The sequence below is a fragment of the Bombus vosnesenskii genome, unplaced genomic scaffold, assembly GCF_011952255.1.
Source record: "Bombus vosnesenskii isolate JDL3184/JDL3185 unplaced genomic scaffold, Bvos_JDL3184-5_v1.1 scf7180000013264, whole genome shotgun sequence".
Classification (NCBI taxonomy): domain Eukaryota; kingdom Metazoa; phylum Arthropoda; class Insecta; order Hymenoptera; family Apidae; genus Bombus; species Bombus vosnesenskii.
Genome location: NW_022882924.1, coordinates 9,390,615 through 9,410,175, shown reverse-complemented (window position 1 = coordinate 9,410,175; position 19,561 = coordinate 9,390,615). Strand labels below are relative to the sequence as shown.

Below are 19,561 nucleotides of genomic sequence, written 5' to 3'. Positions count from 1 at the left end.
TATTGATTGGAAATGTACTTCTACGTCTGCTTCCTCTGTAAATCGTAATAGTTGTATCAATGGTACATGTCAATGTGATTCAGACTATATTTTCGATGGAAGTTTTACAGTATGTATTACAGATAAATTACGAAAAAATACCTATTTATGATGAAACGTCTATCATTACGTGTATGGTAACTCAATTAATTATAATAAGTTAATTTGTCATTTCTTTCAAATTTTTGAAATTGTCAATTTATGTCTTGTAGGACAATAGAAAAATAAATAAAATAATCCAACTCGTTCTTTGTGTTTTCCGCTTGAGAAAAGTGTTTATTTTAAGTGTTACAATGACTAGAACAAGCATAAAACGTATAAGCAAATCACAGACTAGGGATCGGGAAAATACAATGATCTAATTAGCTTATTTTATCTTTGACGGTGTAAACAAATGACGGAGAAATTGGAATTCAATCAGGAATAAAACTTCAGATTTTTGTTCTCGTCTTTTAACCTTTCTTTCAAAGGGCCGTTTGCAAAACTTCGATAAATCGATTTTCCATTAATCGATGTTGTAATAATCGAGCTTCTACTGTACTGTACATTAGAACGAGCTTAGATAAAATATTCCGTTTAATCATAAAGTCATTATACGTCACCGAGCGTCGTTATTAAGTTGTTACGTTTATTTCTGCGATATTTATAGTTATCAGCGCGTATGGTGACGATTGCCAAGAATCGATGCAGTGCTCTGCGTACTTATCGAGAGGTGGAATATGCAGAAATGGAATTTGCGTATGTGCTGAGGGATATTATTATATACATGGAAAATGTCGTGCATATTCAGGTATATCGTGCATTTCACAATATTATCTAGATAATAATATCGCAAACTTCTCACGAAATAAACTTTTACAGGATTACTCGAAAAATGCCAAGAAGACGGCGATTGCTATGTAAACGGCGATTTTCAAGCGTCACGTTGCATAAATAACATTTGCAACTGTAGTCTTGGATATTATCAGCGAAAATATAAAACTTGTCGTCCAGATGCGAAAGGTAGGTTTTTCTGATTCTAAAATAATAACAACTGATAAAATATAATCATATCACATCAAAACACGTTTATACGTTCTAGTCTCATAAAGTAGGTTATTGTAAAGTGATGATTTATCCTATTCTATATACATCTAATGTATACGAGACATTATTGCCCGTTTTTTACAATATTATACAATATATGTAGGTATTAAACAAAAAATTTATCAATATGAGAAAGAATATATTTTGCAATTATTCAGTAGATCATTTTTCCAATCAGAGCAACAGAATAAAATAGTAATAGAGTATAATATAGTAACTTACAGATGAACGTAAGAATATAATATAGCGTGAGAAATTTGGAATAAGAACCTATCAATTTCCTTGTAAAAGTACAAATAAGATTATTATATTATATTATATTTTTCCAATCAGAGAAACATTCAATTCGTAACGTTGTTATAGAATTAAAAATTTTCTTTATACTTCATTTAATCAATACTTTTTTAATAACTTAAGTAATCATAATCTCTTTAATATAACTTTGATTCAAATGTTCATGTTTCTCGTCATAATCACTGTTAATAACAACAATTTTTATTTTTATATTTATATTGCATAGTGCATGGCAAAAGATGTATCATAAATAACGATTGCAAAGGATGGATCAACAATACGTGTGACAACTATATATGTGATACTTCGCAGACACATATAAGACATATCGCAAGACTCTTATATAATGATAATATTGAAAAAAAAAATACAATCAAGAAAGGTTTGTAAGTACATTTTTTATTAATATGAGAGTACTTTCATTCATTAATATGGGAATTAAAATGACAACGACAAGAAATTAAAGTTTAAAGTGTACATTTTTTATCTTAAACAGAATACAACATTGAAAAGAAATGTACAAAGGATGCGGACTGTAAAGAATTTGGAAATGCAACTTGCCGATCTTTGAAAATTTGTAGATGTAATCGTGCAAATCTTTTTAACACAACTAAAGAGAGAAATGTATTCCAGGTAAAATTATTCACATGTCTTTATCCATTAAAACTTTAATGAAAAATTAATGGCTACTACAGTTGAATTAAATGTGAAACATGTCCGAACAAACAATAAACACTGCTTGAAAGTTAAATATCATAAAAAAAGATTTATATATATTTGTTAAAATGTTCTATCCGCCAAATTCACTTTTCTATTTTTATTTTTTTATTTTTGTACTATTTTTTAGTACAGATGAGCCGCTGATAGAGTTAATATCAAAGAAGATTGGAAATGTTCCAAGAGACTTATAACTATGTGTTTTATTATTACAAATTTTTCTGAAATGTCTTCTTTGCTTAAACAATGATGAAAACAGACATTTCTTAACGCAAACTATTCTGGTAGAACTTGGAGAACCATGTGAAACTGGAGCAAATGAAATTCGAATCGAAGGTTCGGAATGTCGAAACGGCACATGGTATTGTAAACTGGAGAAAGTTGCTTCTAAACATAATAGAAAATGTGAAACAGGTAAGTGATAGATCCAAAAATTTTCACACAAAATTCTATTCAAAACGAGTATTATTATTATAAACAATTAACATTCTTTTCCATTCATTGTAGTAACTGTACAATGAAACGAGAAATCTCGGTTTAACGAGACTGAGTTGTTTTGTTGGACAAAAAGAGGGATAGGTGAATCGTGTCACCAAAACGTAGATTGTTATATTGTTAGTATCGATACCAAGTTATTTTGTGATGCAAGGAAGTTATGCTCCTGCCCAACTCATGCAACTAATAACAAGACAACTTGGGTGAAAGATATAATTGGTACGATACGTTTTAAGTTATGTGTATAATGGCTCACGAATATATTTGAACAGTCAGAAACCTCTTGAGGATATGTTATGTATGTTATACAAAACATTTTGAACTTTCATTAGTACTTTAAGAAGATAAGACTGTGATGATTATATTAATAAAATTTGAAAGAAATTTGTAAATGTATACGAAGGCTACAAGATATTTAGTGCAAATATACATTGCACAAAGAAGAGGTATTTAAATTATTACTCATTGTATCAATTAGCCTCGATATTCAGTGGAACCATTATGAATGCTTATATTAAGGCTGTCCATATTATATACTAATTTTTTATTTAATATATATTTAGAGTAAATACGTAACTTTTATATATGCATTTTCAGATTGGTTGAAAATTTTGTCAATATAACCATGATATCGTGTTTCACTACAGCTGCAATGAAATTCCAAAATGTTTCATACAAGACACGCAGACAATATGATAAGTGTCCAAATACATTCATGAGCCACTGTACATAAAACAGACTATTATAATGAGCTATTTGTAATATGCAGCTTTTTATACGTTGAAACTAAAAATCATCACGCAGTAATAGATTGTACAGTTTTTGTAAACACTGATATTATATACAATTTAATTCCAGATCTTAGAGATATTTGTGAAGCAGATAACGATTGTGGAAAACGGATCAAGAATGCAAAATGTACAGGCATGACTTGTGTTTGTATAGATAATTATTGTGAGTTAAACAAGCAATGTGTGCCTGGTAATTTTGACTTTCATTGTTGTACTTTCAAACGATATCATTTCTTATCCAAAGATACAAAGAAGTCGGACATTTTATTAAAATTATATTTCTTCCAGATCTCAATTCCAGTTGCATTTCCAATGCTGGTTGTGTACCAAAAGATTCAATATGCAAATCGAATGATTTCATTTATAAGGAACAGTACATTGCTGAATCAGTCAACACGTGTATTCAAGGTAAGAACCTCCTTTAAAACATGCATCAAAATGTAACATAAGTCGTTTATTGAAAAAATTATCATATTTGATGGAAATTCATCGTTTTGAATACAAAAGCTAGATTTTCTTTTACATCGCTTCAGATACATAGAATAATACATATGTATGTAACTGCGAATGTTTACGCGAATTCATATTTTTATGTGTCTATATAATTAAAAGAGCAGAATCTAAATGGAGATTTGTTTCACCTACTAAATATTATGACTACTTTGCTTTCGTTATTCTATGCATTCTGTACATTTCTGCACTTTTCAATTTCTCATAAACGCACAAACATCCGCAAGTCTATAAAGAACGTAACGTAATAACAAGAAATGCAATTATATCTTTTTAGCCCTTTCGTATGGAAAACCTTGCGATAAAAATATTCAGTGTTCTGCTGTGACATCAAACGCAGTTTGTTTACCTCATCCAACTTCAAACTCGAGTTCCGAATGCGTTTGTCCTAAAGGTTACCATTACAAGTTCAAGAAATGTTTCAAACGCGAAGGTACGAAAATAAATACATATGTGCTGCGTAAAATTTCATGGCTCGTTAATTAACCTGTTAACAGGGAAAGGCGAATTAATGTTCACAAATACACTCCCTTAATTAAGATTTTGTCGCGTCAATTCAAAAATTTTTTTTCTTTATTATATTCACGAGTAACAATTCGAAACCCGCGATTTATATATTTTCTCTTCGTAATGTGATAAATAATAGATCGCAAAGAAATTTTGCATATAAGAAGAAGCCAAAATTTAATCTCATTCAAATTATTTCTTGCAAAGCTCCTTACAATTATTAAGTTCAATTATCTTTTTTCGTTGACAATCGAAGATATAACGTTGTTTTTGGACTAATTTTTATCAGACAAACGTTAATAATCGACTGGTAATAATTTCATGACAATTCATATTTCCATTGCCGGATGATTTATTAAATGCTAGAAATTATCACGTTCATTTCATGGATTTATTGCGAAATTCGAATATTATTCGCTTCTTTTTTTATCTCTCATTCGAGATGTAATATCGTCATATTTTGCCATTACATATCTAGGAATTGCTAGCTCATGATATCTTACATCTACGTAATGAAAAATGCGCAAGAGTAAATAGAAAAATGACGAATTTGCGATCGTAGTCGTACAATTATTTAGAACCAGTTGAATAAGACGTACATCGAACAAACAAGTTGAAAATGACATTGGACATCTAACAATTCGCTGAAAATTGTGTAGTGTTTGCGTTTAAAGGAAGCTTAAATGCACGATATTTAAACAGATTTTCTTTCTTCAGCTAGTTGCATGTAAATTAATAAAAATACTTTTGTTCGCTGAATTCTTCCAGTTCTTGGTATGAACTGCGAGAATCTCGGAGAATGTTATCTGAATTCCGGGGTTGGAGCGTTCCGCAGGAACAATCAGAGCGCATGCGATTGGAATTACATTCAACGAAATGACACTGTGTGCGACTTCAACAGTAAGTAACCTTGACTTGTGACCGATTGGAAGGTTTCCTTGCATTTGATTCCCGACGATACAAAAGAAACAGGGCGTTGAAGCTTTAACCGGTAGTTTTTTGGATTGCACGTGGAACACTACTATGCGGTAAAATAATATAACTAGGTAGCAATTACCTTTCGACTGCTCGCATGCTTTCTTGCAAATAAGTTGCGTTGCAATTTTTGCGATTGTAGAGGGCGATAAGACGTATTGGCAAGACTACGTAACCCATCTGAAACGAATCTTTTCGCACAAAAACAAGAAATAATAATATTCCTTGGAACTGCATATGTTTTCGTGCTTGCCACATTTTCATTTTTATATTTCTTTTTTACTTCTGTATTTTTGTCCCTTATCTTTTAGTTCTTGGCAGCAGTTGAGCACGTAACAATGTAGAACACATATAACAATATTATTATCTACCTTCCATGCTATTCATTTATTTATTCTAATATTAATAGACTTAAAAATGTGTAATAAAAACTTCGTGAACTAGTTGTATGAAGACCAAGAATTTATCTGCGATATATATTAATTTTTTTAAAGCACATTGCTACACTACTTTTAATCATATTATTTCGTATCTTGAAATATGGTGTCAAGAAATGTTGATTATTAATTTTAAAAAAGTTGATATTGAAGAAACTGAAACTTTTTGTATTAGTTACATCTTTTTAAATTAATATGTCTGTTTTAATCGTTTTATCGTAGCAGCTATAATGAGCAAAAAACTATTTTTCGTCTACTTATTAGCTTCGCATAGTAAAGTTACTCTTTGCAAAGTATTACTTATAATATATTATATTAATGTATGTGATTTTTTCAGGTAGCAATATTACAACCAGTATTATAGGACTGATCTCACTATCACTCCTACCAACAAACATGTTAATTTAATTCAAAGTTAATAAACACGATTAGTTACAAATATTGTGCCAAAAGTATAAACAGTAAATTATCTTCTTTTGGATTAAGTATTTCATAAATAATATAATAAAATACTACGAAGCTGTGTATTTATATTTGATAATAATATTATTTTAAAAAACATACGTTTCTAGTATATAACTTATATATTAGGTTGTGCGAAAAGTCTCTTTCGTTTCATAAGGTGACAATAGATGAACAATAATTTCTGTTTTATGTTATTTTATTGAATTAGGTATGATTCATTTCGTTCTATTTCTATTATTATGTTTGTGCATAATTCAATAAACTAATATAAAACAAAAAACACTGAACGTCTATTATTTCCTTATAAAACGAAAGAAACTTTTCGGCCAACCTAATATATAATTATACAATATAAATATACAATATAACATATATATGTAATATACAGGGTGGTTGGTAACTGGTGGTACAAGCGGAAAGGGGGTGATTCTACGCGAAAAAAGAAGTCGAAAATATAGAATAAAAATTTTTCTTTTGAGGCTTTGTTTTCGAGAAAATCGACTTTGAATTTTCGCTCGGTACGCGTGCACTTTATCACGCCTCGTTAGAACGGATCTCACTGTAAATTTTTAAAAAAATTAAAAAAAAAATTTTATTCTATATTTTCGACTTCTTTTTTTCGCGTAGAGTCACCCCTTTCCGCTTGTACCACCAGTTACCAACCACCCTGTATATATATTATATATTATATTTGTATTGTATAATAAATCTTTCTCAAAGTTTGTTAGTAGAGTTTGCCTATCTCTAAATTTATAACTACTAGTTAAAGAAACCTTAACTTGCCCCTAATGAATACACATTATTAAAATAACTCAAGTCATAAAATATTATGCAATTTCTTCTAACTTCAACATTTTCAATATAGAAACCAAAGCCTATCATTACTGTAAAGCTAACGATAAATATAGTAATATGTTTTGTATTATCCACGACATAATTTTTTTCTTCTCGTGACAACGATATAACAAGTAATTCGTTGGCCCAGTTGGTAATATCACCACGAAATATAACAATCACTCTTATCGTTAACACCTTAATATTAGTTCCTGATAAATGTGTTATCAACATTGAGATATAACGAGAAAGATTTTATATAACACAAACATCGTTTTCAATAATTAATCTACTGTTCCAGAACGCAATATCAGTTTTATTAGTCAGTCAAGTTCATCTCTTGAACTGACTAATGACTCAGAGAAAAACATCTGCATTCTACAGGGAGTTCTGTAATATGGTCACATGGTGGTACCGAATAATCAAGATCGGATAATATGGCATACACTTGGAAAAGAAAATTAATTTACATAAATGTTCAATTTTAATTTTCAATCAATGTTCGGATATGTATATCAGAATCTCTGGTAACAATGTTGATAAAAGTTATCGGAGATATTAGACCAGATATTTCAACAATCTTCTAACGTAAACTTTTTTCATATTTCTACTAAAGATTGATAAATCGATAAAGTAATAAGTGTAATTCCGCCCTCACGATCTATAAATACATTTACATATTTATATATATACTTATATTTACATATATTATTAATTACGAGAGTTATATACCGAATTGCCGCATAATTATCTTTAACGCGTAATATTTAGCGACCTTAGTTATTGACGATCATACATCACCAATGCAACTAGTGGAATAGATGTATTGATCTTTGGAACACAGCAGATTGTGTGCTGACGGTACGTGACGATTACCATATCCTGATACGTAGAACTTTTTATCATATACGATAACCTCTGCTTTAATGAACAATAATAATCTTTATCGAGTGTGATAGCATTCTTATAAACTTCCGTCATTTCCTATGGAAAGCTCTATACAAATAAATGATCGCATATTGAAGTAGATAATTGCGAATCACAAAAACCATTTATTATATCAAAATAGAATTTTTTAATGATTCGAACCGTATTGATATTATTGTATCGATGATATTTCCCACTGTATAGTATTAACGTTCTCTCATCTGTTTATTTAATAACTTATAAAGATAAGATTAAAGAAAATACAAGTTCTGAAGTAGATGCAAAAATCTACTTTTTAAAAATTCAAGAACATACAAATTTCTCAATCGTGAAAATCCTACGGAATTTTAAACTCTCATCGTATTTTGAAGATATTCGTACAATTTATTATAAGAGTATTGTACGGAGAATATGCCGTGATAAAACAATAAACGGAAAAATAAGTGAAACGACTACGTTGGTTGCCACATTTCTTAACCATCCTTTTATCCAACAATTGACGTACATGAAACTGATTTGAATAGAGCTATATCCGACCATCGAGATCAGTTTGGGAAAATTTGGCGTTCAAGAGCTCAATAGCTGATTCTAGGATAGATAGAATGGTGCGCACGCGATTATGGAACTATACCACAAATCTGGTGGCTATTTTCATTGGTAGAGCAATGCTCTTAGGGGAAACCTCGGATGACGTTTTGCCTAACTCGGATGCGTGATAACGATGACGTCACGAAAAAGAGAGGTCAAGGCATATTTCTTAAATATAGATCCGTTCTGCGACTGACCTCCCATATCGCCTTCTACCTGCTTGTAAACCTAAACTCAATGATACACTTGTAAAAGAATATACATTAAAACGTGTAATAAACTTTATCACACAATGATTGTTTAATAGCTGTAACGCGTTGTTTAGGTAAGTATTATGATATGTAGGTGTTATATTGATAGTAACCAATTATAGTTTTACAAAAATACTAGGTAATCAACGTTAAGACGTCACAGAATTATGTGAACAGAAATTATTCGTAATAGAGTTAATATTCTGTTAAATAGAATATTTCGTAGCAATTTTAAAGAAGCTAGCTATTTTTATTACTGAAATTAAAATTCTGACAACTAGAAATAGATGGAAGAGTCTTGAATAGATATGGATATTTCTGAGTTACCACAGGACCAAATTTGACGAACCACTTTTAGCACTGAATTCAATTTTAACGATTCATCAAGAGTAGGACGTATACATGGTAAGATCATTCTGTTGTGTAAATAACGCAAATGAGTTAAATGAAATTATCGTACATTCAGGTAAATGATCATCGTGTTACTTTGCGATACTTGAAGAATAAAGTGCGATGCAACAATACGTATCTGTATTCATCGCGCATTACCATACACTATTACGTTTCGTTAGATGTTATCTTCGACGAGGAGGCGAAGAATAATTAGCTGAACTTTAATCTCAACATTTCATCGAGCTATAGATCATTGACCGATTACAATATAGCAGTAAGCAGTACTATCATTATATGCACTTAATCTTTCGTTCTTTATATTTCGTACTCGGATCAAATGATAAATTTAGCCTTGTCCTATCCAACGTACAACTAATAGTAACCAGCTCTCAACGTATCAGTGGTTCACTGTTTCAAATATAAATCGCGTTTAGTAAATTTAACTTTCCTCCGTTACAAACCAGGCCATAATATTTGACAGATACGTCCTAGTAGTTTCGTAAATGTCAGCCATTCGACTCTTTCCTTGCTATGTAATTTCTTCATATTTTCTTCGCGGATAGACCGTGCTTCGACCGTATTTTCTTATCGTAAATCAGTAAATTTATCAAACTTTTACAAATGCACCTTCATGTGCAACGAAAATCCAGAACATGCGATTTCTTGCGAATTTCGTAATGGTCTCCTGTATCGCTATCAAATTATAAACAGATTATAATATTTCGTTCTGTGACAGTAATTGCAGAAAGTATCAATACCACCTATCGTTGTTATGGCATTTACGTATTAACTAATCGGATCTAAGTACATTAAATTTCATATCGCTTAGTAGTGTTTTTATATGACTACAAGAATTTATTAATAGCATTTACATACTAATTAATTAGGTCCAAATAGACACAGTAAATTTAGTATCATGATTTAAATAATGCTTTTATATTATTACGCTGATTTTATGAAATTCTATGAAATAGAATTATTCTATGAAAATGTACAACCTGATAAAAAAAATACTTCATTTGAAAATAAGAAGAAGTATGCCAGCGTATAATATTTTAATTTAATGTTGCCAAAAGTGGGAAATCGATGTTACGTTAACATTCAGCATTAAGAATGAGTGAAAAATTACATTTAATTGAATGAAGATTGAAAATTAATAGAGCAAAGCTATTTATCCATTTGCTAATTTCCTCTGTCATATTATCAAATGTCGAAAAGAAGGGACGGCATTCCATCAGCCGTAACGTTCGTTCCATTTGTTATTCGCTAACAGTGGAGTGCAGAAGGATGCGAAAGGTCACACGCCAACCAGATGGACAGCTGATAGAGGCTCGACCTGGCTTCTTTCCTCGTAAAATGGGTTAGAAGCCATTCGTGCGATCAGGAAGTGACGCTGCGGTTGAGACCGCATCGGCACGATATTTGAAGCTTCTTCCTCAACGTGTGACTTTAATCTCGTAAAATGGCCAGGAGAGCCTCGAACCTTGCTCTTTTTCACGTGACCGCACTTATTATAATCTGTCTCATTAAGATATTGTCCAAACAGAAGTGATTCTATTGGCGCGTATATCTTGTGCTTTCCAATAACAAATTTAGGAAGTAAACGATAGCAATTTGGTAGAGGAATAGGACAAATAAGTAGATAAATGGAACGAGGAAATGTAAATGTATTATCATAAGTTACAGTATGTAACGAATTGTAATTATAAATTACCATAAAAGACTATTTAACATTTCCGGAAATTTTTAAAACTAAAACAAAAATTATGAAATTTGTTAAAATATTTTTTTACTTACAGCTCTCTACAAAAACAGTCAAAGTAATTTAAAAAGTGTTATATAAATTAGACGTTATATCTAAGCTGCATCGAATTGTTTCCATAAAAATTGGCATCGAAACTGGCAGACTTAGTTTAATAAGCACAATAGAACAATAGATATTCCATTCTATCACGCTGAAATATTTCAATATCAATTTCTTAATTAATTATATTGTCTCGTATCTCTGCTTTATACTATACATAATCTTCCCTCCTAAACACTACGCGTATTTTAAAATTTAACTTTGAAATTAAGCCGCTCTATAAGAAAACGAAATTATACGCTTGTCTACGATTACAGTACGATCGAATGAAGGAGAAAAAAGAGGGTCGAAGAGTACAGAGAAGCGATAAGGTCTAATGCGCGATGAGCGTATCGTATCACACGACAATTTCGCGTACAATTTCAACGTCGCCGATGTGAATCTCGTCGCAAGAAATTCGTGCTTGGTATCGTAGTTGGCTAGCCGTGACGAAAGTCTCGGGGCGAGAAGCAGACCGGCATTGAGAAATTTAAAAGGTAGTCAGCAATCTGTAAGTGCAAATTGCAACGTGTGCCTGAGCTCGAAAGGGTATAAATTCAATCCAACTCTCTACGTGTACAGCGTACAGTGTAATACAGGTTTCGTAAGGAGAACGCGGAACGTCTGGCGAGCCTTTTGTCGCAGCGATTTCCTTGCAGTTGGGTTATACACATTGGATCGCGTGCTTAGCATTACCCTCTCTTATGTGTGTCTTGCGTTATGTGCTAACCAGCCACCACAGAGGCCAAGGTCACCACTGACGATCCTCGACTCGTCTTAAGGGGTTGTATAGCGATCCTAGTACCATTTCACCGACAAAATATTTCACCTTCGTTAAAATATCTTGCTTTTTTTAGTAGATCTACATGTCGACGAGGATTCGCTGTATTTTAACGCTATTATTTACGCAGAGATCTATTTCCTTTTTTTTTTCTTACGAACGTGTTCCGTGAAAAGTAGAATGACAGGCTAATGGAAATTTATACGCTCTGAGGTCATTATTTACTACACTATTGCATCATGTAACGTAACAGTAAACCGAAGAATTGTTCAACAAAATGTGTCATACGATCTTGATGTTTTCTTCAAAATTTATTTAATTGGTATTGGTAAAAGAATCTATTCTAGTGTAGTAGAAAAATTGTTTTTAATATAGGATCATAATTTGTGCTCATATTATAATTACTTTAAAAAGTTATTTTCTTGAATCTTATAAAATTGTTAATATAGAAATAAATATAATTTAATATAATAAATATCGTATTGTATTCAGAAACCAGGGAGATTTCTGTTGCATTATTATCATTATTACAATAAAGTAAGATGTACTTTGTGCAGGAACGTCAAAGATTCTTATTTCGATGCAAGCTTTCAAACAATTGCGCGCTTTACTTTTTTTCTTTTTTAACGACCACTTATAAGATTCTTACGCAGTACACTCCATAGAAACAATGTTCTTGCAACCTTTTACACGCATATTTTTATAATTGCTGTTTTAATTTGCTTGTTGAGACGCAATGTTTCATAATGTTTTCATTCGTAATTCATTATAATATATCTGAATCCTGATATAACTGCAAGGTTGGTTCCACAAATATATATGGTATTAACAACGTGCGTTGGAATGCTTGAATTCTCTTATTATTTTCAATATTTCTTGACACTAATTGCAAACAATTTTATTATCAGTCACGATAAAATATATTTAAATACATAGTAAGAAAATATCAAACTTAAAATTAATTCACGAAACCATTTACGTTATCGATATATGTAAATGGTTTGTAATTATATCATAGATAAAAGGTATATTTCTGAACTATGTGTGTTTCTTGTGTTGATATTTATGTGTCTAATTTATGTGTTCTTGAGAAAAGTGTTTTACATATATAAATTGCATGATATATTGAAGGGTACACATGACGCTAAAACGGTTTCTCGAATAACCCATTTTACGAAATATCAAGGTGACTTTGAATGTTCAATGCCTTACTACTTATCTTTCTTACTGTAGATAATCTAACTGTATACAAATTTAAGATAGCTAGGGCTTAATACCTTCTTATGGAAAATTAACCGTCTGAGATTTTTAGCACAATATGATAAGTATAAGATAAGTAAGAGGTCAATAACATAAAATATACTTAATTTAATGATATATGATCTCTAAAAGAAGTGATTAATATAATACAATTAAGCCTAATAAACGAGTTTCTGACACCTGTGCTTAACGTTGTTCGATATTGATGCGAAACAGCTTCGGCCTGAAAGAAATAATACTTATTTAAATGAATTTTATATACGGAACACGCAAATGCTACTCCTACGAATTTATTAGCATGTTTTTAGTGTGGACGAACTATATTTAATCAAAGCACAAGGGAAACGTTACATGAGTAATCGTATTATATTTTTACCCTTTACCACTCTTATTTTCTTGCTTTGCACATGCTTTTAAATATTGAGTCAGATTTATTTTAGAGGAACTCCTACAGAAAGAGGGAGAGTGCCAGAAAATGGAAGATAAAAACAGCAACGATATGTAATTGAAATTCAATATATGTAATTCGTTTAATTTCAAAATATTGACGAGCTCAAAATACATAAATTTGTATTAATAGTATCCTGCAAATGGGATGCACATATAAAACATGTGCTGCCAACTACCGTCGCAGATTGTAAGCTCGAACTGGAATAATACCATGCATTTCGCAATACAAAGTCAATAATGTTGTATTGCAAATTATCCAGGAAATACTTAACTTTGCGGATAATCAGTAAATGCAATTCGTAATATATCTTAAGATAATAATATTAATCTATAATATGCCTCAATGTATATCACATATATAATGAAGATCGCAGTTGCATTTACAATTGTATATTACAATTAAAATATTGACAATTTTTACTTACTCATGAAGGATACCATAATTACAGAGACCTTTATGTCAGGAATATATGAACAGATAAGTATGCAAAAGTTACAGATTAGAATAAGACAGAAAACGTTAAAACTAGATAAAAAGGTGAGTCACGTAAAATATGATTCTATAAATAAATAAACGTACATGTATGATAATAGCACGCGTAAAATGCTTTACCACTGAAACGAAGGTTTCTATCGTGAGATTTAACGAATTTATTATGCTCTCGAAAGAAATATACGAGTCTTGTAAGTTATTATAATATTTGAAGCTAACAAAACGCTTGACAAGAAGCAACATGTAGGTAGATGTCAATTTGAATAGTGGCCAAGTACTTTCTGTTTGGAAACGGATATAGCTGGTCGCATCGACTCCTTTTTTGGTCGTCTTGGCGGCAATGTAATTACCATTGGTCGATATGTACTACAATCTTCCCGGAAATTTCCAAACTGCAATAAACCGGAGAACGGAAATTCGTCCACCTACCAGCCAGCTGTGTATATCCTTTCAGTGACCAGATTTCTGACTAAGATTAAAATTTAATTAAGCAACTATACATTTTCCACTTAATTTGGATATTCTCCGAATTCTAAATCTAGAATAATATATAAGTTAAATCTATTAAAGTAAATGCATAAATTGCTAAGCATAATGAATGATAATGTACTCAATAAATAATGTAATTAATAATATCTTATTTATAGCAAGATATATTATTTGAAAGCTTACTGCAACTTACTGTAAAATTCTAGATATAAGATGAAATATTTTCTTACTGTATTTGTAATTGTTTATTTACTGTATTTGTTTATTTTAGTAGTAAAATTGCCTTCATTTTACAGAAAGATAATTGAACTAATATTTCAGTGTAACTTTTGTAGGAATCTCTTTATCCATTGCCGATATCATTCATTGTTAGATATACTTAAAAAGCTTCTTTTTTAATGTAAATAAGTGTAATTTTACGTAGATTCATCAAGTCTGTCTTAGGATGCACATATAAATCCTTAGTAAACTAGTAAAGATATATGTACATACATACATATGTTAGGTATAACAAATTTTTTTCTATAACAGTAACAGGTTTGGTAAATTACGAGTCATACCTTGTATAATGTAAATTGGAAAAATTATAAAAAGAGGCTCTGCATCCTACATTTCGCAACTTTTTAATTCACGAATATTATTGATTAGTGAATCATCATGTAAGAGGTTCCACAGGTGTTCTAGTATCTTCAGCTAATAATGTATATAATTCTACTAAAAATTTAACTCATAAACGGAATTTATCCTATTCCCTACTCTCTGGCTCAGTTTAAATATCTTGAATATCTATTTCTTTGTCAAACGTACGTTTTTCTCGTAAATGTCACTTATACCTCCCTTTCAACTTGTCAGATATTGTACTGGCATTTAGCAGCGAACAGAATTTTTGTATAACTTCCAAAATTTCCTTGGAATAAGCGTGGTCATAAATCCACTCTTCAAATAAGTCTTTCAAATAAGATTTCACAAAATAAATAAATAAATAACATCCAGTGTAGCAGTTCGTCGCAGAAAAGAATTATATAGCAATGCAGTACAATATCTTCTTGAGACAGAACAATCACAATTAGAGGATGGTTCCGTTTCCTTTTTCTTTTGTAATAATTCTTTAAAGAAAAAGAGAAATTTTTAGATTGAAAATTAAAATTATGCGTATCTTTGCCCAATATCTCCATATTCAAAGTGTAACAAACGTTATCGAATAAGAATTAACAAAGAAGAATGTATAACGAATGCGTAAGCCAACTCTCAAGTGATTGGATTGTGATGTAGAAACGATTTTTACTAATCCTTTATCGATTCTGAGGAGGACTTACTGTTTACATTTATATTACTTAATTACAAACTGATAATATCATCGAATAATAAGACGAAAATCAAACAATGATTATTTCGATTTTTGTCTGTGTACCACCACTGTGCGTCGTCGCAATCTGATTAGCAGAGTAGCTTGTTATTTGTCCGATTACGTTAACGATAAGCTACGCGCTGTCGATTAAGCGTACAAGTTACTTGCATGGTTATACAACATTATTAGGGGCGGTACGAGGGCAGAGGGTTGCAACAGAGAGGAAATGCGACGTTTCAGGGTGCGTAAAAGGAGAATGCACAGCTTACTAGCAGCCGACGTCAGTATCGACCGGCCGCACACGCGTACATTTACTCACACCGCGCTACGGCGTCTGGATGGTTGGGGATGACTCTCCTCCGATTATTCGATCCATCAGGTCACCTTCCCTTTCTCTCGCGAGTCACCCATCGGATGCGAAAGCTTTACTTTGATCGATGTGCAAACAAAGGTTTAAGATTCCGCGACAATCCGAGATACCCGTTAATGCACTTTAGATCGACTCTCTCTAACGAAGCGTGTACTTACTCGCCAACTTGTTATTGCTCTTCCAATGCATCTTATATCTGCTTATAATACATCTTCAACGTTTTAACGATGATTGATGATGCTATAGATATTTAAGCGAATTATATTTGCTTATTGTAACGAACAATGTTTCGAATTTAAAGTTGGATTTCATTTGTTTGTTAAAAAGTTTCTTTAAAGTTAAATGGGTTTTGTATGTCGAAGGATCTTTATATTTTTCGACTTTAATTCTTCAATTTTAATATTATTCTGGTCAACAAAGATTTTTGTCGAATTTCAACATCAACTGGATTTGTAATATGGTAACACGCCAATATCGACCAGTTGCTGTCTCTCCTACTTGTAGCTCTGCCACCTGCATGGGGGAGTATTCCCATGGTCCTACCATCTCATGGGATGATCGGTAATATATTACGCGCATACAGCTCCTAGTTTTAATAACGATAATTATATTATGTGTTGATACTTTTCTTCATATAAACATCAAGTTTGCATATTTGACTAACAAGTAATTTTAAAAGTATACTGATCGTTATTATTACTAACATACATTTTGATTCTGTTTGAAGCTGATAGCGTTATTATAATAATTAAATTCCACGTGGTTTGCAATATCGACGAATCTAGTAATATCGTCATGTATTATAAGATGTATTCGTATTTAAAATATTTTAAAAGACAATAGCTATGTTGAAACCTAATCTTAAATTAAACTCAACCACCTCGTTGTAGAACCTACAATTATAACGCAGAAAATGACAAAAGCCAGTCCACACCTTAGAATTAACCTTTCTGAGCGTAACTCATTATCTCAATGCGGCCCTATTATATTAACTTAGAATAGAAACAATATATCATGGTCGTTCCGCCATATACACCCTACAGGAGACATTCAACTGTCTTGATACCTCCTCGTCATTAAAAAGAATACAAAGTATGATCGTGAAAGGAAACACGTGCTCTTTACAAACAAATAGGAACCCGAGTAAAAAGAAATTAACCGAACGTTATGATAATTTATTTCCTGGCGGAATAATAAAGAATGAGACTATCGTGTTGCTTGAGTACTATGTCAAAATAGGCGATTTGAAAAATAACGAGTTTGCCGATATATTAATGCTCACATACAGAATGGCTACGAAAACTTAAAACTGATCATATAATAGTGATCGTACAAATAGCATTAGCACATACCCTTATTTTTGAATGAAGCGTTTTCTTATCAAGTTTTATATGTTTCATCTTCACACTATCAAATTTTTAGTCAGTTATTTATCGAACATGCTGTATACAGTATAGAAATGATAAATTGAAAATGATTTGGACGTTACAATGAACATGTATGGTTTAACTGCGCTAAGTGATCTACATGGGGTCTGTACGTGATTCAGAATTAATTATGTGGATACACAGGCTGTCAGTCATGCTTAGCTGTTAAAACGCGACTCGCTGGCAAGTTTCACGAACTTGGACAGGATCATATACATATACATGAATCGTAGCTTCGCACGAATCAATTCTATTTTCGTACGATGAATATCCTTATATTGTAAATTGCGATGTTTCAGAGGAAGGGGAGGGGTGAAGAAGGCGAAGAGGAAGTTGTGACATAAAAAAAGAAAAGAAAAGAAAAAAGGCGAAAGACCATGAACCGTTGAGCTGCAATCTCTATGGATTATCAGGTTCAAAAGGCTTAATGCACAAAGGCCGCCCAAGGCAGGTGGATGTGGTGAAGTTGGGAGGGTGTGTCTCAGGAAGAAAGCGGATGAATAGCGCTGAAACGAAAGGGGGTGCGCGATAACTGTTGATCTCTCGTCGACTCTGCCCTAGAACGGCGACAGAAGAACCGAAATAAGCACGTGACATTATCTTGAAAACAATGAGACTCCGATACGGTATTTGCCAGCGATCGAACGACGAAAATGTTCTTGGCGATGTTCCTTTATTGTCGACTTCGAGTACTATTATTCTACGATCAATTTAACAATAATGTTGCTAGATATCGTAAATTAAAAAAGGAAGATTTTCTGGTAGATATAGACCGATCTAACAAAATTGTTTTTGTGTTATACTGTTACAAAAAAAACCTGGATTCTAATACTAAATTTTGATGTCCGAAATGTAAGTTATTTTCGAAGCAATGCATATGTGTAGAGTGTTACACTTTGTATCTAGCTAAGTATATGTATAATATTGTTGTGATATTCAACCTTTTTCAATTAAATATTCATATTTTCTTTTAAACTTCAAGTTTAAAGATGTACATGGATTCTATAGAGTAAGACAAAAATATACAAGATATTTGTTACAATATTTAATTTACAAATAAAACTCTATTTAAATTCCATTCGTTTCAATGAATTTGCATAAACATCCGCGTTGTCCAGACGAGTTATAATATAAAGGCATTGACTTTAAATATGTGAATTATTGAAATATATTTAACGCGTAAATTTATCTCAAATTACGTAATAAATTCCATCACTGTAACAAAAACTATCCGGTTACCATTAAACAAAGCAAATGATTTGCGTGAGTAGATAATAGTTTCAGCAAATTTTTATTACGCCTACTGTACCATCTAACGTTTCTGTACCATTCTCGTGACAGATGTCATGACGAAGAGTACTTCACCCTTACTCTGTCTCTCTTTTCACGAAAGGGTGAATAAAACGCAGCGTGCAATTGTGCGAGACTCGTCGTGTCAAGTATAATGACTTGATGGTTCGTACTACCTGTGTGAACCGTATCTAGATGCCGCCAGATGCCAACAGGAATGAAAATAAATGGGAAGGACATATGTGAACAATTTGTGATGTCTTTTTCTTTCTTCTGTTTTTAAGAAAGAAACTTCTGTTTTGGTATAATGGTTTTCGTTCAGGCATAGGCAAACGAACAAACGATTACGACGCCTCGTTACCATTCTTAACGAGGATATCGTTTAATCTCTGACACTTTCTGATATGCTTGTTACAGTGATATAAATTGTTTATCAGACGATTGCTCACCGGACGTGGAATTTTCAGTTCGAACTGTACAGAATAATATTTCTTAGAATTG

The 19,561-nt window shown here is 31.8% G+C and overlaps 1 protein-coding gene across 1 annotated transcript; it reads left to right on the top strand.

Moving 5' to 3' along the window:
* The first annotated feature begins 332 nt into the window (after window positions 1-332).
* Window positions 333-6,290, top strand: LOC117238709. Its single transcript, XM_033503840.1, has 12 exons — window positions 333-354; window positions 659-829; window positions 901-1,041; window positions 1,646-1,801; window positions 1,916-2,052; window positions 2,425-2,550; window positions 2,658-2,850; window positions 3,490-3,612; window positions 3,711-3,830; window positions 4,210-4,365; window positions 5,208-5,339; window positions 6,189-6,290. The coding sequence occupies exons 1-12, from the start codon at window positions 333-335 to the stop codon at window positions 6,257-6,259; spliced, it is 1,548 nt and encodes a 515-aa protein (XP_033359731.1). The 3' UTR covers window positions 6,260-6,290.
* Window positions 6,291-19,561: the final 13,271 nt, after the last annotated feature.

Excerpts from the sequence above, each read along its gene's own strand:
- LOC117238709 (XM_033503840.1), top strand. The coding sequence starts at position 333 with ATGACTAGAACAAGCATAAAAC. Across the intron at positions 355-658 it reads GACTAGAACAAGCATAAAAC|TTGTTACGTTTATTTCTGCG; the intron begins GTATAAGCAAAT and ends GTCGTTATTAAG. Across the intron at positions 2,851-3,489 it reads TTGGGTGAAAGATATAATTG|ATCTTAGAGATATTTGTGAA; the intron begins GTACGATACGTT and ends ATTTAATTCCAG.